At 47.7% G+C, this 23,482-nt stretch overlaps 1 protein-coding gene across 10 annotated transcripts in view; it reads left to right on the top strand.

The window, feature by feature from the left end:
- Positions 1-23,482, top strand: part of LOC143286676 (liprin-beta-1-like) — a 258,254-nt gene that overhangs the window by 222,071 nt on the left and 12,701 nt on the right. For all 10 annotated transcript variants that reach the window (XM_076594315.1, XM_076594314.1, XM_076594320.1 and 7 more), the window contains 7 exons: positions 4,091-4,244; positions 4,999-5,110; positions 12,732-12,820; positions 14,384-14,509; positions 19,187-19,324; positions 21,601-21,789; positions 22,756-22,854. In XM_076594315.1, the coding sequence (XP_076450430.1) occupies positions 4,091-4,244; positions 4,999-5,110; positions 12,732-12,820; positions 14,384-14,509; positions 19,187-19,324; positions 21,601-21,789; positions 22,756-22,854 (907 nt within the window). The remainder of the gene's footprint in view (positions 1-4,090; positions 4,245-4,998; positions 5,111-12,731; positions 12,821-14,383; positions 14,510-19,186; positions 19,325-21,600; positions 21,790-22,755; positions 22,855-23,482) is intronic.

Raw genomic sequence — 23,482 nt, 5'->3', positions numbered from 1 at the left:
GTGGTCTGTCTCTGTGTGCTGTGGTCTGTCTCTGTGTGCTGTGGTCTGTCTCTGTGTGTTGTGGTCTGTCTCTGTGTGCTGTGGTCTGTCTCTGTGTGTTGTGGTCTGTCTCTGTGTGTTGTGGTCTGTCTCTGTGTGCTGTGGTCTGTCTCTGTGTGTTGTGGTCTGTCTCTGTGTGTTGTGGTCTGTCTCTGTGTGCTGTGGTCTGTCTCTGTGTGCTGTGGTCTGTCTCTGTGTGTTGTGGTCTGTCTCTGTGTGTTGTGGTCTGTCTCTGTGTGCTGTGGTCTGTCTCTGTGTGCTGTGGTCTGTCTCTGTGTGCTGTGGTCTGTCTCTGTGTGTTGTGGTCTGTCTGTGTGTATGGTGATGTGCCCTGTGTGCTGTGGTCTGTCTCTGTGTGCTGTGGTCTGTCTCTGTGTGCTGTGGTCTGTCTCTGTGTGTTGTGGTCTGTCTCTGTGTATGGTGATGTGCTCTGTGTGCTGTGGTCTGTCTTTGTGTGCTGTGGTCTGTCTCTGTGTGCTGTGGTCTGTCTCTGTGTGTGATGATGTGCTCTGTGTGCTGTGGTCTGTCTCTGTGTGTTGTGGTCTGTCTCTGTGTATGGTGATGTGCTCTGTGTGCTGTGGTCTGTCTCTGTGTGCTGTGGTCTGTCTCTGTGTGCTGTGGTCTGTCTCTGTGTGCTGTGGTCTGTCTCTGTGTGTTGTGGTCTGTCTCTGTGTATGGTGATGTGCCCTGTTTGCTGTGGTCTGTCTCTGTGTGCTGTGGTCTGTCTCTGTGTGCTGTGGTCTGTCTCTGTGTGTTGTGGTCTGTCTGTGTGTATGGTGATGTGCTCTGTGTGCTGTGGTCTGTCTCTGTGTGCTGTGGTCTGTGTTGTGGTCTGTCTCTGTGTGCTGTGGTCTGTCTCTGTGTGCTGTGGTCTGTCTCTGTGTGTGATGATGTGCTCTGTGTGCTGTGGTCTGTCTCTGTGTGCTGTGGTCTGTCTCTGTGTGCTGTGGTCTGTCTCTGTGTGGGGTGATGTGCTCTGTGTGCTGTGGTCTGTCTCTGTGTGTTGTGGTCTGTGTTGTGGTCTGTCTCTGTGTGCTGTGGTCTGTCTCTGTGTGTGATGATGTGCTCTGTGTGCTGTGGTCTGTCTCTGTGTGTTGTGGTCTGTCTCTGTGTGTGATGATGTGCTCTGTGTGCTGTGGTCCGTCTGTGTGCTGTGGTCTGTCTCTGTGTGTTGTGGTCTGTCTCTGTGTGTGATGATGTGCTCTGTGTGCTGTGGTCCGTCTGTGTGGGGTGATGTGCTCTGTGTGCTGTGGTCTGTCTCTGTGTGTGATGATGTGCTCTTTGTGCTGTGGTCCGTCTGTGTGGGGTGATGTGCTCTGTGTGCTGTGGTCTGTCTCTGTCTGTGATGATGTGCTCTGTGTGCTGTGGTCCGTCTGTGTGGGGTGATGTGCTCTGTGTGGTGTGGTCTGTCTCTGTGTGTGATGATGTGCTCTGTGTGCTGTGGTCTGTCTCTGTCTGTGATGATGTGCTCTGTGTGCTGTGGTCTGTCTCTGTGTCTGTCTTCCTCCTCCTGTGTTCTGAGGCAGGACCTCATGAACCATGTCGACCAGCTCCCACGACCGTTCTTACTGTTGGGCAACTTCAGTGGCCACTCCCTGCTCTGGGGTAGTGAGGTGACATCAGCCTGAGGTCTTCTTTTGGAATACCTTCTTTCCGATATGGACCTGTGTTGTCTTTACAGCAAGTCACCTACTTACCTTCATCTGTCTTCTGGGAAGCTCTCATGTCTAGATCTGTTGGTGTGCAATCCATCGTTGGTCCTGGACTACGAGTGGAAAGTGCACGACAATCTGCACGGGAGTGACCACTTCCCTGTCGTCCTCCATTCCACAGATGTGGAAGGTGACTCTCTGCCTGACCGCCTGAACTTCGACAAAGCCGACTGGGGAATTTTTGCTACAAAGATATAAGAGTGGAGCTGCAGGAAGAAACAGTCTTGCAAAGCAAAGATCCTGTTGACACTGACACAGATCATTTTAGAATGCGCCAAAGCAGCAATCCGATCGTCTGCCTCCAAGCCTTAGATGCCAAGAACGCCCTGGTTCAACGCTGAATGTTGGGATGCCCAAAAGTATTGGAAGAGAGCGCGACGGCGTGTCTTTCGGAGACTGGAGACCGACAGCGTTCAAACCCATCAGCAGCTGAGGGTGAAAGCCAGATATATTTTTGAAAAGAGTCAGAGAAAATCATGGAGAGATTTTTGCTCTTCCTTAACCTCCAACACACCCAAGAGAAAAGTGTGGAGGGTTAAAAAAAAAAAAAAAAAATCAAAGGCAAAAACGTCTGCCCAACTTTTCACCATCTCAAGCTCTCAGACGCTCTGATCACAGAGAAGAAAGCAGTTGCTAATTTGTTAGCCTTCACAATAGAACTAAACTCTGGATCTGCCAACAAATCTGCTCTGTTTCTCAAAACCAAAAACCTGAAAGAAAAAACACCCTGCAACTACTCTTCTGGCAACACAGAGAGCAAAAACCTTCTTTTCACTCTGAACGAGTTAAAATCTGCCCTTCAGAACCTGCACGGATTCCTCTTCGGGAATGGAAGAGGTTCATGATACACTTAATACAACTTCTCAAAACCTGTCTGGAAACTCTACTCAAAAGTCTACAACCACATCTGGACCACAGGCCTTTTTCCACCCTCTTAGCGGAAAGCCCCCATAATCCTGGTGCCAAATGGGGAAAAGACCCCTTGAACACCTCCGACTACCGCCCAATAGCACTGACCAGCTGCATCTGCAAACTGATGGAGAAGATGGTCAATGGTAGACTGATGTGGAAACTAGAGACCGACGGCCTTCTGGCGAAAGAACAGTGCGGTTTCCGCAAGCACCGATCTACCATTGACCATCTGGTTCATCTGGAAACCACAGCAAGGAATGCTTTTGTCAACAAACAGCATGTGGTGGCCATATTTTTTTTTATTTAGAGAGAGCCTGTGATACCACCTGGAAATTTGGAATCCTCTCAGACCTGCACAAGCTCCGCTTCCGACAACACCTGCCCCAGTTGATCCACAGCTTCTTGCAAGACAGACAATTCCAGGTGAGGGTCGGCACCACCCTGTCCGACATTCACGAGCAGGAGCTGGGTGTTCTGCAAGGGAGCATTCTGTTGCCGGCTCCCTTCAGCATCAAAATAAAGGACATCATCCAGTCGGTCCAGAAGGGATCGGACAGCTTGCTGTTTGTGGACGATTCCACCCTGTATGCAACTGGCAGCACGTATGCCAGCATCCAGTGACAAAATTCAGTGTTGAGCAGAGGAGAACGGTTTCACCTTTTCGTCCTCTAAAACTCAGTGTATTCATTTTCACAACTTTCGCCAATTCTGTCTGGACCATGAAATCCGTCTGGGAAAATCTGTATCTCTGTGTGCTTTGTGTTGTCATGTGGTCTGTCTCTTTGTGCTGTGTGATCTCATGTGGTGTATTTATGTGCTGTCTTGTCATGTGGTCTGTCTTTGTGTGTTTAGACATGTGCTATGTGTTGCGATGTCATTTGTTGTGTTTGTGTATGTGTTCTGATACTTGCTGTATGTTTTGGTGTATTGTGTCTCAGTGTACACATAACAGTTGTAACACACATGCAGACATGACAGTTGTAAGGCACATGACAATTGTAACAGATGACAGTTGCAACACACAGACAGTTGTAATACAGATGCACACATGACAGTTGTAAGGTGGATGACTACAGTGGTGCAGTGTTTGTTGTCAAGACTTACACAAACCCAATACACTGGACAGCTGTACCACACGACAGTTGTAAGGCGCATGACTGCAGTGTGTGCTGTTAAGACTTGCACAAACCCAATACACTGGACAGCTGTACCACACGACAGTTGTAAGGCGCATGACTGCAGTGTGTGCTGTCAAGACTTGCACAAACCCAGTACACTGGACAGCTGTACCATACATGACCGTTGTAAGGCGCATGACTGCAGTGTGTGCTGTCAAGACTTGCACAAACCCAGTACACTGGACAGCTGTACCACACATGACAGTTGTAAGGCGCATGACTGCAGTGGTGAACAATGTGTGCTGTCAGGACGGACACGGACGTGCCGTTCTCTCGGTGGGACGGTGACCGTGTGACGGCCTGGCTGAATGAGATGGGCCTCAACATGTACCTGGCCGACTGCAAGCGTTGGGTCAGGAATGGGGAGCAACTCCTCCGGGCTTCCCAGCACGACTTGGAGAAGGTGAGCAATGTGGGTGGAGTTCTAGTTCTGTACTGTGTGTTGGAGGAGAGATAGACCTGTGGTCTAGCTCTGTACTGTGTTGGAGGAGGGATAGACCTGTGGTCCTGTTCTGTACTGTGTGTTGGAGGAGGGATAGATCTGTGGTCTAGTTCTGTACTGTGTTGGAGGAGGGATAGACCTGCTGTCCTGTTCTGTACTGTGTGTTGGAGGAGGGATAGACCTGTGGTCTAGTTCTGTACTGTGTGTTGAAGGAGGGATAGACCTGTGGTCTAGTTCTGTACTGTGTGTTGGAGGAGAGATAGACCTGTGGTCCTGTTCTGTACTGTGTGTTGGAGGAGGGATAGACCTGTGGTCTAGTTCTGTACTGTGTGTTGGAGGAGAGATAGACCTGTGGTCCTGCTCTGTACTGTGTGTTGGAGGAGGGATAGACCTGTGGTCTAGTTCTGTACTGTGCTGGAGGAGGGATAGACGTGTGGTCCTCTTCTGTGGTGAAGTGTGTGTTGGGAGAGGGGATAGTCTGTGCTCTCTGTCTGTCTGTTGTTTCTCTCTCCGTCTCTACTTTTTCTTTCTCTCTCTACATTCTGTCTCTGCTCTCTCCCTCTCTCTCTGTTCTCTTTCTTTCTCACTCTCTGTCTCTTGCTCTTTCTCTCTCTGTTTCTGTTCAGTATATGTCAGCAGTTGTTTAGGGCCTGTAAACCACCACAAACAGGTGTAAAGAAAACATGTGACCCACAGCTGTGTGTGTTGTGGCCAGGAGCTGGGGATCAAGAACCCTCTGCACCGCAAGAAACTGCAGCTGGCCCTACAAGCCATGGGGGGAGAGAAAGGCGCTCAGTTCTGTGACCTGGACCACAACTTTGTAACACGTCAGTACCACACACACACACACACACACACACACACCAACACCCCACACACACACGCACGCACACATGCACCTGGTTGTTGTACAGGGTGGCTGGATGACCTGGTTGGTTGTTGTACAGGGTGGCTGGATGACCTGGTTGTTGTACAGGGTGGCTGGATGACCTGGTTGGTTGTTGTACAGGGTGGCTGGATGACATGGTTGGTTGTTGTACAGGGTGGCTGGATGACATGGTTGGTTGTTGTACAGGGTGGCTGGATGACGTGTTTGTTGTACAGGGTGGCTGGATGACATGGTTGTTGTGGTGGTGGTGGTGTGTCCATCGAGATCGATGATGACCATCGTTGTCATCCAGATGGGGGATGGGGGAGGGTGGTGGTGGGGTGGGGGGAAGGATGCTCATGAATCTATCTGTGAGTGCGCAGATGGCTGAATAGTCCAATCTGCACACGAAATGTTCGCTGACAGTTGGGGCAGACAAAGACAGGCATATCATTGTCAGGGAGCTTGTTTGCCCGTGACTTTCTGGCCTGCCTCTTCTCAACAGCTGCAGCAGTCCTGTTGGCCTCGCACAACCTGGCGCCTTTGTGCACAGCAGCGCGCCATTTGTCACGGTCCACTGCAGATTCCTCCCAGGAGTCAGGGTTGATATCAAACGCTTTCAGAGAGACTTTCAGAGTATCTCTGAAGCGCTTCTTCTGACCTCCGTGTGATCTCTTCCCTTGTTGCAGCTCGCCATAGAAGAGCCTTTTGGGCAGCCGATGGTCTGGCATACGCGCCACGTGTCCAGCCCAGCGAAGCTGGGACTGCATCAGGATGGTGAAGATGCTGGGAAGGGTGGCTTTTGCGAGCACCTCTGTGTCTGGGGTCTTGTCTTGCCACTTGATGTTCAGTAGCTTCCTGAGGCATGTTGTGTGGAAGTGGTTCAGCTTCTTGGCATGTCGTTGGTACACTGTCCAAGTTTCGCAGGCGTACAGTAGTGTGGGGAGAACTACTGCTCTGTAGACCTTTAGCTTGGTCTCAAGACTAATGCCTCTTCTGTTCCAGACATTTGCATTGAGTCTACCAAAAGTTGCGCTTGCTCTTGCAATCCTGACGTTCACTTCATCGTCGATGGTCACATTTCGTGACAGTGTGCTGCCAAGGTATGTGAACCGCTCCACCGCACTGAGTCTCTGACCGTTGACTGTGATGTTGGGCTCAACGTAGGGTTTCCCTGGGGCTGGCTGATGGAGAACTTCAGTTTTCCTCGTGCTGATGGTAAGGCCGAAGTTCCTGCTGGCAGTGGCAAACTTGGCGACGGTGAGTTGCATGTCAGCTTCAGATCCAGCGTTGAGGGCACAATCATCAGCAAACAAAAAGTCTCTGATGATGTCTGTCATGACCTTCGTTTTTGCTTGAAGCCTTCTGAGGTTAAACAGCTTGCCATCTGTTCGGTACTTTAGGCCGATTCCAACATCGCCATCTCTGAAGGCATCAGTAAGCATTGCAGAGAACATGAGGCTGAACAGCGTTGGAGCCAGGACGCAGCCTTGCTTGACACCATTTGTGACAGCAAAAGGAGCAGATGTTTCACCATTGTCCTGGACTCGAGCCTGCATGCCTTCATGGAATTGGCTGACCAAGGAAATAAATTTCCGAGGGCATCCGTACTTGGCCATGATCTTCCACAGTCCCTCTCTACTCACGGTGTCGAAGGCCTTAGTGAGGTCGACATAGGTGGAGAACAGATCAGCATTTTGCTCCTGACATTTCTCTTGCAGCTGCCTTGCAGCAAACACCATGTCAGTGGTTCCGCGCTCTTTCCGGAATCCACATTGGCTCTCAGGCAAATGACCTTGGTCAAGGTGTGCTGTGAGGCGGTTAAGTAGGATCCTGGCAAGTATCTTGCCTGCGATGGAGAGCAAGGAAATGCACCGATGGTTATCACAGGCTTGCCGGTTCCCCTTTCGCTTGTACAAGTGAATGATACATGCATCTTTGAAATCCTGGGGGATCGTCTCTTCTTTCCACATGAGTGAGTACAGCTGATGAAGCTTCTCAGTCAGCACAGTGCCTCCATCCTTGTAGACCTCTGCTGGTATGGAGTCTGAGCCAGGTGCTTTGCCACTGGATAGTAGACGGATTGCTTTCTGGGTCTCAAGAAGTGTTGGCGGATCGTCCAGTGCTTCGTTGATGGGGACTTGTCGGAGACGGTCTATGGCTTCATCATTTATGGAGGAAGGGCGATTTAAGACACTGTTGAAGTGCTCAGCCCATCGTTCGAGAATGTTCTCCTTCTCGGTGATCAAGGTATTCCCATCTGCACTGAGGAGGGGGGATGATCCTGAGGATGTGGGGCCGTAGACTTCTTTTAAGGCATCATAGAACCTCTTCATATCGTGCCTGTCAGCATATCCCTGGATCTCATCAGCTTTGTCACTCAGCCACTTATCCTGCATCTGGCGTAACTTTTGCTGAACAGTCCTGCGGATGGCATCATACGCATCCTTTTTTGATGTGGACTTTGGGTTGCTCAGGTGGGCTTGATGCAGACGGCGTTTCTCATCCAGAAGCTGCTTGATTTCATCACAGTTTTCATCAAACCAGTCTTTGTGCTTTCTGGTCATGGGTCCCAGGGTCTCTGAAGCTGTACTATAGATCAGCTCACGCAGGGTCCTCCAGTCAGACTCCACATTCTGGTTGTCCAGAGAGGCGGATTCCAGACGATCTTCCAGCAGCTCCACAAAGGACTGTTTGATGGTGATGCTTTTCAGCTTAGCGATGTTGAGCCGTTTTGGAGCCTTGGGGGCGTCTCTTGGGTTGGATTCGAATATTGAGCTTCGAGACTACAAGGCGATGGTCTGTCCAACACTCGGCGCCGCACATGGTCTTTGTTACACGTACATCTTGCCTATCCCTTTTCCTGACGATGACATAATCGATGAGATGCCAATGCTTTGAGCGAGGGTGCATCCATGACGTCCTGTTACGGGTGGGGAGGCAGAAAACTGTGTTGGTTATCAGCAGTTCGTGCTCTGCACAGGTCTGAAGCAAAAGCAATCCATTTGGGTTGCAGTGGCCCACGCCGTGCTTTCCAATCACTCCATCCCAGGAGATGTAGTCAGAGCCAACTCTAGCATTGAAGTCCCCAAGAATGATGAGCTTGTCTGCTTTAGGGATGGCAGCAATGACAGAGTGAAGGTCCTCGTAGAACTTCGCCTTCACTTCATCCGGGTTGGTCATGGTTGGGGCGTAGGCACTGACAATGGTGAGGTGCTTCTGGCCAGATGCCAGTGGGAGTTTCATGGTCATAAGCCTATCGTTGACTCCCTTTGGGATTCCAGCTAGCTTGCTGACAAGTGCTGTTTTTACTGCAAAACCAACGCCAGCCTCACGTCGCTCTTCGCTTCCTCGTCCACTCCAGAAGAAGGTGTAACCAGATCCCCGTTCACAGAGCTCGCCTTCGCCTGCAAGCCGAGTCTCACTCAAGGCTGCGATGTCGATGTTGTATCTGGCGAGTTCGGATGCAACTAGTGCTGTTCTCCTTTGGGGTCTGTCCGCATTATCTCTGTCCAGGAGAGTCCTTATGTTCCAAGCACCAATGGTGAGAGGAACGATCCTTGTTTTTTTCTTTTCTTTCTCTTTGTTTCGACCGCTGATGTAGGGTCCCCGCCAGCCGCGGTATGCTGGCCAGGGTGATATGGAGCAGGCAATTTTTAGGGCACCTTTTCTAGCCCCTTCCTCATGCCAGGGAGGTGAGCAGTGCATTCCTAAAGAGGGCTGCTCAGACGCTCAGACGGCTGCCGAGCTCCATCGCTGCTCCTGTCGACGAAGAACGACCCTATGGCCTGAGCCGCCTGCGTGCAGGTCTGCGGCTGCGACTGCCAGTGTACCCACACCTGTCGTTTCGTCGCTCGCCTGTCGCCACAGGACTTGGGGGTGATGAAATGAAGGATGAAAGGTCATTTTGGATGACTGATGACTTGCGCGATGAGTTTGTTTAAAGTGAAGAGGAGTTGCGCAACGTCAACCTCACTCTCTCGTCCGGGTCCACCAATTTCCAGTGGCAAGACTAAGTCGAGACGACTGGAGGATGAGCACGGATGCAGTGGATGACCAAGATATCCCTTCGGTGTCTCATCTTGCTCTCTGCACTCCACAGTGCGTTGCTGTAATCGCCTTCCTCTCCGTTGAACCGATAGGTTTCTTCCGCAGATTCTGCCGGATCCAGACTTCGCATACATGGGTAGACACACCCCGGAGGCCAACTGCGTGTGGCATGCACACAGCACAGTGGAGCTAGATGGCCGTCGGTGGCTCTCCCGAGCCGACACCCTTTTATGGATCTCCATAAGGGTGTCTAGCCACCCGCCTCACCAGTCCCAGAAGGGAGCGGTGGAAGTGCCGGTTTAGTCGTCGGCAACCCGACCCTGAACAGGTTGTACTGGATTACAGGTTACCAGTAGCAGATCTAATGACCTGACCTGACCCTGGTTGTTGTACAGGGTGGTTGGATGACATGGTTGTTGTACAGGGTGGCTGGATGACCTGGTTGGTTGTTGTACAGGGTGGCTGGATGACCTGGTTGTTGTACAGGGTGGCTGGATGACCTGGTTGGTTGTTGTACAGGGTGGCTGGATGACATGGTTGGTTGTTGTACGGGGTGGCTGGATGACCTGGTTGTTGTACAGGGTGGCTGGATGACCTGGTTGTTGTACAGGGTGGCTGGATGACATGGTTGGTTGTTGTACAGGGTGGCTGGATGACATGGTTGTTGTACAGTGTGGCTGGATGACCTGGTTGTTGTACAGGGTGGCTGGATGACATGGTTGTTGTACAGGGTGGCTGGATGACATAGTTGTTGTACAGGGTGGCTGGATGACATAGTTGTTGTACAGGGTTGCTGGATGACATAGTTGTTGTTCAGGGTGGCTGGATGACATGGTTGGTTGTTGTACAGGGTGGCTGGATGACATGGTTGGTTGTTGTACAGGGTGGCTGGATGACATGGTTGTTGTACAGGGTGGCTGGATGACATGGTTGGTTGTTGTACAGGGTGGCTGGATGACCTGGTTGGTTGTTGTACAGGGTGGCTGGATGACATGGTTGTTGTACAGGGTGGTTGGATGACATGGTTGGTTGTTGTACAGGGTGGCTGGATGACATAGTTAGTTGTTGTACAGGGTGGCTGGATGACATAGTTAGTTGTTGTACAGGGTGGCTGGATGACATGGTTGTTGTACAGGGTGGTTGGATGACATGGTTAGTTGTTGTACAGGGTGGCTGGATGACATGGTTGGTTGTTGTACAGGGTGGCTGGATGACATGGTTGGTTGTTGTACAGGGTGGCTGGATGACATGGTTGTTGTACAGGGTGGCTGGATGACATGATTGTTGTACAGGGTGGCTGGATGACATGGTTGTTGTACAGGGTGGCTGGATGACATGGTTGGTTGTTGTACAGGGTGGCTGGATGACATGGTTGGTTGTTGCACAGGGTGGCTGGATGACGTAGTTGTTGTACAGGGTGGCTGGATGACCTGGTTGGTTGTTGTGGTGGTGTGTCCATCGAGATCGATGATGACCATCGTTGTCATCCAGCACTGAGTCTCTGACCGTTGACTGTGATGTTGGGCTCAACGTAGGGTTTCCCTGGGGCTGGCTGATGGAGAACTTCAGTTTTCCTCGTGCTGATGGTAAGGCTGAAGTTCCTGCTGGCAGTGGCAAACTTGTCGTCGCTGAGTTGCATGTCAGCTTCAGATCCAGCGTTGAGGGCACAATCATCAGCAAACAGAAAGTCTCTGATTATATCTGTCATGACCTTCATTTTTGCTTGAGCCTTCTGAGGTTAAACAGCTTGCCATCTGTTCGGTACTTTAGGCCGATTCCAACATCGCCATCTCTGAAGGCATCAGTAAGCATTGCAGAGAACATGAGGCTGAACAGCGTTGGAGCCAGGACGCAGCCTTGCTTGACACCATTTGTGACAGGAAAAGGAGCAGATGTTTCACCATTGTCCTGGACTCGAGCCTGCATGCCTTCATGGAATTGGCTGACCAAGGAAATAAATTTCCGAGGGCATCCGTACTTGGCCATGATCTTCCACAGTCCCTCTCTACTCACGGTGTCGAAGGCTTTATTGAGGTCGACATAGGTGGAGAACAGATCAGCATTTTGCTCCTGACATTTCTCTTGCAGCTGCCTTGCAGCAAACACCATGTTGGTGGTTCCGCACTCTTTCCGGAATCCACATTGGCTCTCAGGCAAATGACCTTGGTCAAGGTGTGCTGTGAGGCGGTTTAGTAGGATCCTGGCAAGTATCTTGCCTGCGATAGAGAGCAAGGAAGTGCCCTGATGGTTATCACAGGCTTGCCAGTTCCCCTTTCGCTTGTACAAGTGAATGATACATGCATCTTTGAAATCCTGGGGGATCGTCTCTTCTTTCCACATGAGTGAGTACAGCTGATGGAGCTTCTCAGTCAGCACAGTGCCTCCATCCTTGTAGACCTCTGCTGGTATGGAGTCTGAGCCAGGTGCTTTGCCACTGGATAGTAGACGGATTGCTTTCTGGGTCTCAAGAAGTGTTGGCGGATCGTCCAGTGCTTCGTTGATGGGGACTTGTCGGAGACGGCCTGTGGCTTCATCATTTATGGAGGAAGGGCGATTTAAGACACTGTTGAAGTGCTCAGCCCAGCATTCGAGAATTTTCTCCTTCTCGGTGATCAAGGTATTCCCATCTGCACTGAGGAGGGGGGATGATCCTGAGGATGTGGGGCCATAGACTTCTTTTAAGGCATCATAGAACCTCTTCATATCGTGCCTGTCAGCATATCCCTGGATCTCATCAGCTTTGTCACTCAGCCACTTATCCTGCATCTGACGTAACTTTTGCTGAACAGTCCTGCGGATGGCGTTGTACGCATCCTTTTTTGATGTGGACTTTGGGTTGCTCAGGTAGGCTTGATGCAGATGGCGTTTCTCATCCAGAAGCTGCTTGATTTCATCACAGTTTTCATCAAACCAGTCTTTGTGCTTTCTGGTCATGGGTCCCAGGGTCTCTGAAGCTGTACTATAGATCAGCTCATGCAGGGTCCTCCAGTCAGACTCCACATTCTGGTTGTCCAGAGAGGCGGATTCCAGACGATCTTCCAGCAGCTCCACAAAGGACTGTTTGATGGTGATGTTTTTCAGCTTAGCGATGTTGAGCCGTTTTGGAGCCTTCTGGCCTTGGGGGCGTCTCTTGGGCTGGATTCGAATATTGAGCTTCGAGACTACAAGGCGATGGTCTGTCCAACACTCGGCGCCGCACATGGTCTTTGTCACACGTACATCTTGCCTATCCCTTTTCCTGACGATGACGTAATGGATGAGATGCCAATGCTTTGAGCGAGGGTGCATCCATGACGTCCTGTTACGCGTAGGGAGGCAGAAAACTGTGATGGTTATCAGCAGTTCATGCTCTGCACAGGTCTGAAGCAAAAGCAATCCATTTGGGTTGCAGTGGCCCACGCCGTGCTTTCCAATCACTCCATCCCAGGAGATGTAGTCAGAGCCAACTCTAGCATTGAAGTCCCCAAGAATGATGAGCTTGATAGGTTGTTGTATAGGATGGCTGGATGACCTGGTTGGTTGTTGTACAGGGTGGCTGGATGACATAGGTCTACCACAGTACAAAGACATGTTCTACGATGCCCGTGTGGACGGTCGTATGCTGCATCATCTCACTGTGGTAAGGAACCAATGTCTGTTTCTCTGTGTCACCTTGAACTGTATCATCATCACTGTCTGTCTGTTTCTCTGTGTCACCTTGAACTGTATCATCATCACTGTCTGTCTGTTTCTCTGTGTCACCTTGAACTGTATCATCATCACTGTCTGTTTCTCTGTGTCACCTTGAACTATATCATCATCACTGTCTGTCTGTTTCTCTGTGTCACCTTGAACTGTATCATCATCACTGTCTGTCTGTTTCTCTGTGTCACCTTGAACTGTATCATCATCACTGTCGGTTTCTCTGTGTCACCTTGAACTGTATCATCATCACTGTCTGTCTGTTTCTCTGTGTCACCTTGAACTATATCATCATCACTGTCTGTCTGTTTCTCTGTGTCACCTTGAACTATATCATCATCACTGTCTGTCTGTTTCTCTGTGTCACCTTGAACTGTATCATCATCACTGTCTGTTTCTCTGTGTCACCTTGAACTATATCATCATCACTGTCTGTCTGTTTCTCTGTGTCACCTTGAACTGTATCATCATCACTGTCTGTCTGTTTCTCTGTGTCACCTTGAACTGTATCATCATCACTGTCTGTTTCTCTGTGTCACCTTGAACTGTATCATCATCACTGTCTGTCTGTTTCTCTGTGTCACCTTGAACTATATCATCATCACTGTCTGTCTGTTTCTCTGTGTCACCTTGAACTATATCATCATCACTGTCTGTTTCTCTGTGTCACCTTGAACTGTATCATCATCACTGTCTGTCTATTTCTCTGTGTCACCTTGAACTGTATCATCATCACTGTCTGTTTCTCTGTGTCACCTTGAACTGTATCATCATCACTGTCTGTTTCTCTGTGTCACCTTGAACTGTATCATCATCACTGTCTGTCTATTTCTCTGTGTCACCTTGAACTGTATCATCATCACTGTCTGTCTGTTTCTCTGTGTCACCTTGAACTGTATCATCATCACTGTCTGTCTGTTTCTCTGTGTCACCTTGAACTGTATCATCATCACTGTCTGTTTCTCTGTCACCTTGAACTGTATCATCATCACTGTCTGTTTCTCTGTGTCACCTTGAACTGTATCATCATCACTGTCTGTTTCTCTGTGTCACCTTGAACTGTATCATCATCACTGTCTGTTTCTCTGTGTCACCTTGAACTGTATCATCATCACATCACTGTGGTAGGAAGCAGGGTCTGTGGTAGAGCATCCTAAATTTCACACAGAGAAATGTTGTGTTGCAAAGAAAAATATAATGAAATAGAAAAAGATGCGCATTTAGCTTTTAACTTATGAATCTTGTGGTCATCTGTTTGGAAAACAACATGTGATGGACTTTGGATGAAAGAGTGAAACGTTTTCCACATTCTTCATTATTGATTTCCTTTGTTAATTAAGTTTTTGGTCACTGTATTTCATCCCATTGTTTTACATTTTTCTATGAAATAACATTATTTGGTTGGTTGTTGCCTTTCTACAATCATCACTTTTTGTTTTATTTATTGTAGTTTTCTCACTTTGTTTCATCCTTTTTTACATGCGTGTGTGTGTGTGTGCAGGAGGACTTGCTGGCCCTGAAGGTGAGCAATGAGCTGCACCACATCAGTATCAAGCGTGGCATCCAGATCCTTCGCCTCAATGGCTTCAACCCAGGCTGTTTACGTAGGAGGCCCTTCCCAGAGGAGGTGTGTGTTTGTGTGTGAGAGTTATTTCATGCTTTTCAGCCATTGTGTTGATATGGCCCGTCGTCTCTCTGGGCATCACAATAGGCATACTGTTTAGACACGGCATCACAGTAGGCATACTGTTTAGACACGGCATCACAGTAGGCATACTGTTTAGACACGGCATGACAGTGGGCATACTGTTTAGAAATGACATCACAATAGGCATACTGTTTAGACACAGCATCATGATAGGCATACGGTTTAGACATGGCATCATGATAGGCATACTGTTTAGACACAGCATGACAATAGGCATACGGTTTAGACACCGCATCATGATAGGCATACTCTATAGACATGGCATCATGATAGACATACTGTATAGACATGGCATGACAATAGGCATACTGTTTAGACACAGCATCATGATAGGCATACTCTATAGACACGGCATGACAATAGGCATACTGTATAGACATGGCATCATGATAGGCATACTGTATAGACATGGCATCATGACAGGCATACTGTATAGACATGGCATCATGACAGGCATACTGTATAGACATGGCATCATGACAGGCACACTCCTCACAAGGCATGACATGACAGCAGGCACACTCCTCACAAGACATGACTTGACAACAGGCACACTCCTCACAAGGCATGACAACAGGCACACTCCTCACAAGGCATGACAACAGGCACATCCCTCACAAGACATGACATGACAATAGGCACACTCCTAACAAGGCATGACATGACAACAGGCACACTCCTCACAAGACATGACATGACAACAGGCACACTCCTCACAAGACATGACATGACAACAGGCACACTCCTCACAAGGCATGACAACAGGCACACTCCTCACAAGGCATGACAACAGGCACACTCCTCACATGACATGACAACAGGCACACTCCTCACAAGACATGACATGACAACAGGCACACTCCTCACAAAGCATGACATGACAACAGGCACACTCCTCACAAAGCATGACATGACAACAGGCACACTCCTCACAAGGCATGACATGACAACAGGCACACTCCTCACAAGGCATGACAACAGGCACACTCCTCACAAGACATGACAACAGGCACATCCCTCATAAGACATGACATGACAATAGGCACACTCCTCACAAGACATGACATGACAACAGGCACACTCCTCACAAGACATGACATGACAACAGGCACACTCCTCACAAGGCATGACAACAGGCACATCCCTCACAAGACATGACATGACAATAGGCACACTCCTCACAAGGCATGACATGACAACAGGCACACTCACAAGACATGACATGACAACAGGCACACCCCTCACAAGGCATGACAGGCACACAATGCAGTTCTGGGGTATGGAGTGAAACAAGAGGATAATTACGGGTACAGTCCATCAGTGCACATGTACCTGTGAAGAGGTTGATGATGTTGCCCTCTGTGATGACTGTAACATGGCTGCTGCCCTTTGTATTGATAATGTTGATGATGTTGTGATGTTTTGTCGTGATGACTGAGTTAATAATGTTGATGATGTGATGTTTGTCGTGATGACTGAGTTAATAATGTTAATGATGTTACGATGTCTGTGGTGATGACTGAGTTAATAATGTTAATGATGTTATGATGTCTGTGGTGATGACTGTGTTGATAATGTTGATGTTATGATGTCTGTCATGATGACTGTTAATAATGTTGATGATGTTATGATGTCTGTGGTGATGACTGTGTTAATAATGTTAATGATGTTATGATGTCTGTGGTGATGACTGTGTTAATAATGTTAATGATATTATGATGTCTGTCATGATGACTGTGTTAATAATGTTGATGATATTATGATGTCTGTTGTGATGACTGTTAATGAAGTTATGATACCTGTCGTGATGACTGTTAATGAAGTTATGATAACTGTCGTGATGACTGTTAATGAAGTTATGATATCTGTTGTGATGACTGTTAATGAAGTTATGATATCTGTTGTAATGTGTTAATGAAGTTATGATATCTGTTGTGATGACTGTTAATGAAGTTATGATATCTGTCGTGATGACTGTTAATGAAGTTATGATATCTGTGGTGATGACTGTTAATGAAGTTATGATATCTGTCGTGATGACTGTTAATGAAGTTATGATAACTGTCGTGATGACTGTGTTAATGAAGTTATGATATATGTCGTGATGACTATTAATGAAGTTATGATGTCTGTGGTGATGACTGTTAATGAAGTTATGATGTCTGTGGTGATGACTGTTAATGAAGTTATGATGTCTGTGGTGATGACTGTTAATGAAGTTATGATGTCTGTGGTGATGACTGTTAATGAAGTTATGATATATGTCGTGATGACTGTGTTAATGAAGTTATGATGTCTGTGGTGATGACTGTTAATGAAGTTATGATGTCTGTGGTGATGACTGTTAATGAAGTTATGATGTCTGTGGTGATGACTGTGTTAATGAAGTTATGATGTCTGTCATGATGACTGTGGTGATGACTGTTATTAGTGATGATGTTATGATGGCTGTCCTGACGACTGTGTTGATAATGTTGATGTTATAATGTCTGTCGTGATGTCTGTGTTGATAATGTTGATGTTATAATGTCTGTGGTAATGACTGTGTTGATAATGTTGGTGTTATGATGTCTGTGGTAATGACTGTGTTGATAATGTTCATGTTATGATGTCTGTGGTGATGATGTTATGATGTCTGTGGTGATGACTGTGTTAATGAAGTTATGATGTCTGTCATGATGACTGTGGTGATGACTGTTATTAGTGATGATGTTATGATGGCTGTCCTGACGACTGTGTTGATAATGTTGATGTTATGATGTCTGTCGTGATGTCTGTGTTGATAATGTTGATGTTATGATGTCTGTGGTAATGACTGTGTTGATAATGTTGGTGTTATGATGTCTGTGGTAATGACTGTGTTGATAATGTTGATGTTATGATGTCTGTGGTAATGACTGTGTTGATAATGTTCATGTTATGATGTCTGTGGTGATGATGTTATGATGTCTGTGGTGATAATGTTGATGTTATGATGTCTGTCGTGATGACTGTTAATAGTGATGATGTTATGATGTCTGTGGTGATGACTGTGTTAATAGTGATGATGTTATGATGTCTGTGGTGATGACTGTGTTAATAATGTTGTTATGATATCTGTGGTGATGACTGTGTTAATAGTGATGATGATGTTATGATGTCTGCCATGATGACTGTGTTAATAATGTTGATGTTATGATGTCTGTGGTGATGACTGTGTTAATAATGATGATGTTATGATGTCTGTGGTGTTGACTGTGTTAATAATGTTGTTATGATATCTGTGGTGATGACTGTGTTAATAGTGATGATGATGTTATGATGTCTGTGGTGATGACTGTGTTAATAATGATGATGTTATGATGTCTGCCATGATGACTGTGTTAATAATGTTGATGTTATGATGTCTGTGGTGATGACTGTGTTAATAATGATGATGTTATGATGTCTGTGGTGATGACTGTGTTAATAATGATGATGTTATGATGTCTGCCATGATGACTGTGTTAATAATGTTGATGTTATGATGTCTGTGGTGATGACTGTGTTAATAATGATGATGTTATGATGTCTGTGGTGATGACTGTGTTAATAATGATGATGTTATGATGTCTGCCATGATGACTGTGTTAATAGCAATGATGTTATGATGTCTGCCAGGATGACTGTGTTAATAGTGATGATGATAATAGTGATGATGTTACGATGTCTGTGAAGCGTGGTTGACGTCACAGCCAGAATCGGCAAGGCAAGAACAGCTTTCATCATGCTCAAGAACATCTGGGCTTCTGGAGCAGTCAGTATGAAAACCAGACTCCACATCTTCAACTCCACTGTGAAGTCAATTCTTCTGTATGGATGCGAGACATGGCGGACAACACAGACGATGCAGCAGAAGATTCAGACATTCTTCAACACCTGTCTGAGGCGTATCTACAAAATCCGATGGCAGGAGAAGATGCGAAACGAAGATCTGTGGGAGCGAGCGGGACAGGAACCAGTGGCCAAGCAGATACTGCGGAGGAAGTGGGGCTGGATCAGACACCCTCAGGAAGCCAGTGTCCAGCATCACACACCAAGCCCTGACCTGGAACCCGCAGGGAAAGAGGAAGAGAGGCCGGCCTGGCAACAACTGGAGGCGAGACACGGAGGCAGAGTTGAAAGAGCAAGGGACCAACTGGACTGGAATGGCCAGAAGCTGCACCGGGAGTGTGGTGTCTGTGGTCATGACTGTTAATATGTATGTCATGATGACTGTTAATAATGTTGATTTTATGGACTGGAATGGTCCGAAGCTCCACTGGGAGTGTGGTGTCTGTGGTCATGACTGTTAATATGTATGTCATGATGACTGTTAATAATGTTGATTTTATGGACTGGAATGGCCAGAAGCTGCACCGGGAGTGTGGTGTCTGTGGTCATGACTGTTAATATGTATGTCATGATGACTGTTAATAATGTTGATTTTATGGACCGGAATGGTCCGAAGCTCCACTGGGAGTGTGGTGTCTGTGGTCATGACTGTTAATATGTATGTCACGATGACTGTGTTAATAATGTTGATGTTATGATATGTGTGGTGATGACCGTGACATGGCTTCCCCGTACTGTGTGCAGCTGAACCAACCAATTCAGAACCAGCCAGGGGAGGTAATGCTATGGACCAACCACAGGGTGATGGAGTGGCTTCGCACCATTGACCTGTCAGAGTACGCCCCCAACCTGAGGGGAAGTGGGGTGCATGGGGCCCTGATGGTGAGGCTGCGTTCATGTCGCACTCTGCATCTGACATCACACATACATCACACATCATACATCATACATCACACCATTGACCTGTGATAGTGAGGCTGAGTTCATGTCACACTCTGCATCTGACATCTCACATCACACATACATAACACATCATACATCACACCATTGACCTGTGATAGTGAGGCTGAGTTCATGTCCCACACTGCATCTGACATCTCACATCACACATACATCATACATCACACCATTGACCTGTGATAGTGAGGCTGAGTTCATGTCACACTCTGCATCTGACATCTCACATCACACATACATCATACATCATACATCACACCATTGACCTGTGATAGTGAGGCTGAGTTCATGTCACACTCTGCATCTGACATCTCACATCACACATACATCATACATCACACCATTGACCTGTGATAGTGAGGCTGAGTTCATGTCACACTCTGCATCTGACATCTCACATCACACATACATAACACATCATACATCATACATCACACCATTGACCTGTGATGGTGAGGCTGAGTTCATGTCCCACACTGCATTTTATGTTGCACATCACACATTACACATACACCACACACACAGATCACAATCCCACATGCATCTCACAAATTGCACACATACATCACATGTACATGATAGATCCCACATGCATCAGACATCACTCTATTGACATGTGTTGGAGCTGTATGATCCATGGAATGCATGAGTCACCAGGTTCTGTTGACCTGTGTTGGAGCTGTATGATTCATGGAATGCATGCTGTGTGTGTCACCAGGTACTGTTGACATGTGTTGGAGCTGTATGATTCATGGAATGCATGCTGTGTGTGTCACCAGGTACTGTTGACATGTGTTGGAGCTGTATGATCCATGGAATGCATGCTGTGTCACCAGGTACTGTTGACGTGTGTTGGGGCTGTATGATCCATGGAATGCATGCTGTGTGTGTCACCAGGTACTGTTGACATGTGTTGGGGCTGTATGATCCATGGAATGCATGCTGTATGTGTCACCAGGTACTGTTGACATGTGTTGGAGCTGTATGATCCATGGAATGCATGCTGTGTGTGTCACCAGGTACTGTTGACATTTGTTGGGGCTGTATGATCCATGGAATGCATGCTGTGTGTGTCACCAGGTACTGTTGACATGTGTTGGAGCTGTATGATCCATGGAATGCATGCTGTGTGTGTCACCAGGTACTGTTGACATGTGTTGGAGCTGTATGATTCATGGAATGCATGCTGTGTCACCAGGTACTGTTGACGTGTGTTGGAGCTGTATGATCCATGGAATGCATGCTGTGTCACCAGGTACTGTTGACATTTGTTGGAGCTGTATGATTCATGGAATGCATGCTGTGTGTGTCACCAGGTACTGCTGACATGTGTTGGAGCTGTATGATCCATGGAATGCATGCTGTGTGTGTCACCAGGTACTGTTGACATGTGTTGGAGCTGTATGATTCATGGAATGCATGCTGTCACCAGGTACTGCTGACATGTGTTGGAGCTGTATGATCCATGGAATGCATGCTGTGTGTGTCACCAGGTACTGTTGACATGTGTTGGAGCTGTATGATTCATGGAATGCATGCTGTCACCAGGTACTGTTGACATGTGTTGGAGCTGTATGATCCATGGAATGCATGCTGTCACCAGGTACTGTTGACATGTGTTGGAGCTGTATGATCCATGGAATGCATGCTGTGTGTGTCACCAGGTACTGTTGACATGTGTTGGAGCTGTATGATCCATGGAATGCATGCTGTGTGTGTCACCAGGTACTGTTGACATGTGTTGGAGCTGTATGATCCATGGAATGCATGCTGTGTGTGTCACCAGGTACTGTTGACATGTGTTGGAGCTGTATGATCCATGGAATGCATGCTGTCACCAGGTACTGTTGACATGTGTTGGAGCTGTATGATCCATGGAATGCATGCTGTGTGTGTCACCAGGTACTGTTGACATGTGTTGGAGCTGTATGATCCATGGAATGCATGCTGTGTGTGTCACCAGGTACTGTTGACATGTGTTGGAGCTGTATGATCCATGGAATGCATGCTGTGTGTGTCACCAGGTACTGTTGACATGTGTTGGAGCTGTATGATCCATGGAATGCATGCTGTGTGTGTCACCAGGTACTGTTGACATGTGTTGGAGCTGTATGATCCATGGAATGCATGCTGTCACCAGGTACTGTTGACATGTGTTGGAGCTGTACAATCCATGGAATGCATGCTGTGTGTGTCACCAGGTACTCGAACCCCGGTTCAATGCAGAGCTGTTCGCCCTGCTGCTGTCCATCCCACCAGCCAAGACCTTGCTACGCCGACACCTCTCCACTCACTTTGTCGGCATCATCGGCACCGAGACACAGACACGCAAACGAGAGTTTGAGTCTTCCCCTGGTTACCAGCCCCTCGTGGTCAATGCTAAGATCAAGGTCAGTGATGACGGGAGAGTGGGAGAGGCTGCTGGGTTTTGTTGTTGTTGTTGTAATTGTTTTGGAAGGGAGGGGTGGGGGGAGGGTTGTGAAGGGTGATGGTTGCTTTGTTAGGTGTTTTAAATGTTCAGACATCTTGATTAAATCATGATTTTAACATCATCGTTTTTGTCATAAGAGAGAAAAAATGTCAGACAGACAGAAACATTTCCCTGTAAAAGATTTCAGGTTCAGTTTTTTTGGTGATATTTTCGTTCTCATACTCTGTGTATCAATCAGTCAGTCAATCACTTTATTGTCTTAACCCAGAGTACAGAAATTCGCCTTCAGGCTCTTCGTAGAGAAAATATTTTAAGAGCAATTAACTTGTAAAAATGGAGACCTTCATTCCATCATGAAATCCAAACACTGATGTGAACATGGCAGGAAAGAGTTGGGGGGTGAGGGACGGAACAGCACTGCACTTTTAACATCACAGTAGATTTGTCAACAATGTAATACAAATGATCGACATACAAATACATTAGTTGATAATTCTTAATCTTAAAATTCAACTGGATTATATATATATAAGTACATATCTTTTTAAATGATGGACAGCAGGTGAGGGTGGGAGTGGGTTGGGGGGTTCAAATTAATTTAGGTGAGAGGAGGGGCGGATGAATATAATGATAAGGAAACGTTCACACACACACACACACACATGCACGCACGCACATACACATGCACATACACACACGCACACACACGCACACACTAATGTGTGCTCATGCGCACTCTCTCTCTCTCTCTCTCACACACACACACACACACACACCACACACACACACACACACACTCTGACGCACACATGCTCTCTCTCTCTCTCTCTCTCTCTCTCTCTCTCACACACACATCCAAGTGGTTAGTTATATTGATTTGTATTGAAATAGTCCAGAAGTGTAGTGTTGTTTGTGTGGTGTGCAGAAAGGCAAGTTTGGTCTGTTTGGTCACAAACGTAGCAAGTCGGACGTGGAGGCAGAGAGTCTGATTTGTCCCATGGAGGGTGTGAAGAACGGCACTCAGGTGAGAGGGGGCAGAATGGCACACAGGGGGGTCTGAAGAATGGCACACAGGGGGTGGGGAGGTCTGAAGAATGGCACATGGGGGGGGGGAGGTCTGAAGAATGGCACACAGGGGGGGGGGGAGGTCTGAAGAATGGCACACAGGAGTGAGGTCTGAAGAATGGCACACAGGGGGTGGGGAGGTCTGAAGAATGGCACACAGGGGGTGGGGAGGTCTGAAGAATGGCATACAGGGGGTGGGGAGGTCTGAAGAATGGCACATGGGGGGGGGGGGGAGGTCTGAAGAATGGCACACAGGGGGGGGGAGGTCTGAAGAATGGCACACAGGGGGTGGGGAGGTCTGAAGAATGGCACACAGGGGGTGGGGAGTTCTGAAGAATGGCACACAGGGGGTGGGGAGGTCTGAAGAATGGCATACAGGGGGTGGGGAGGTCTGAAGAATGGCACATGGGGGGAGGGAGGTCTGAAGAATGGCACACAGGGGGTGGGGAGGTCTGAAGAATGGCACATGGGGGGGGGTCTGAAGATTGGCACATGGGGGGGGGGAGGTCTGAAGAATGGCACACAGGGGATGGGGAGGTCTGAAGAATGGCACACAGGGGGTGGGGAGGTCTGAAGAATGGCACACA

Source organism: Babylonia areolata, chromosome 10 (assembly GCF_041734735.1).
Source record: "Babylonia areolata isolate BAREFJ2019XMU chromosome 10, ASM4173473v1, whole genome shotgun sequence".
Classification (NCBI taxonomy): domain Eukaryota; kingdom Metazoa; phylum Mollusca; class Gastropoda; order Neogastropoda; family Buccinidae; genus Babylonia; species Babylonia areolata.
This window is presented reverse-complemented; position numbering and strand designations above follow the sequence as displayed.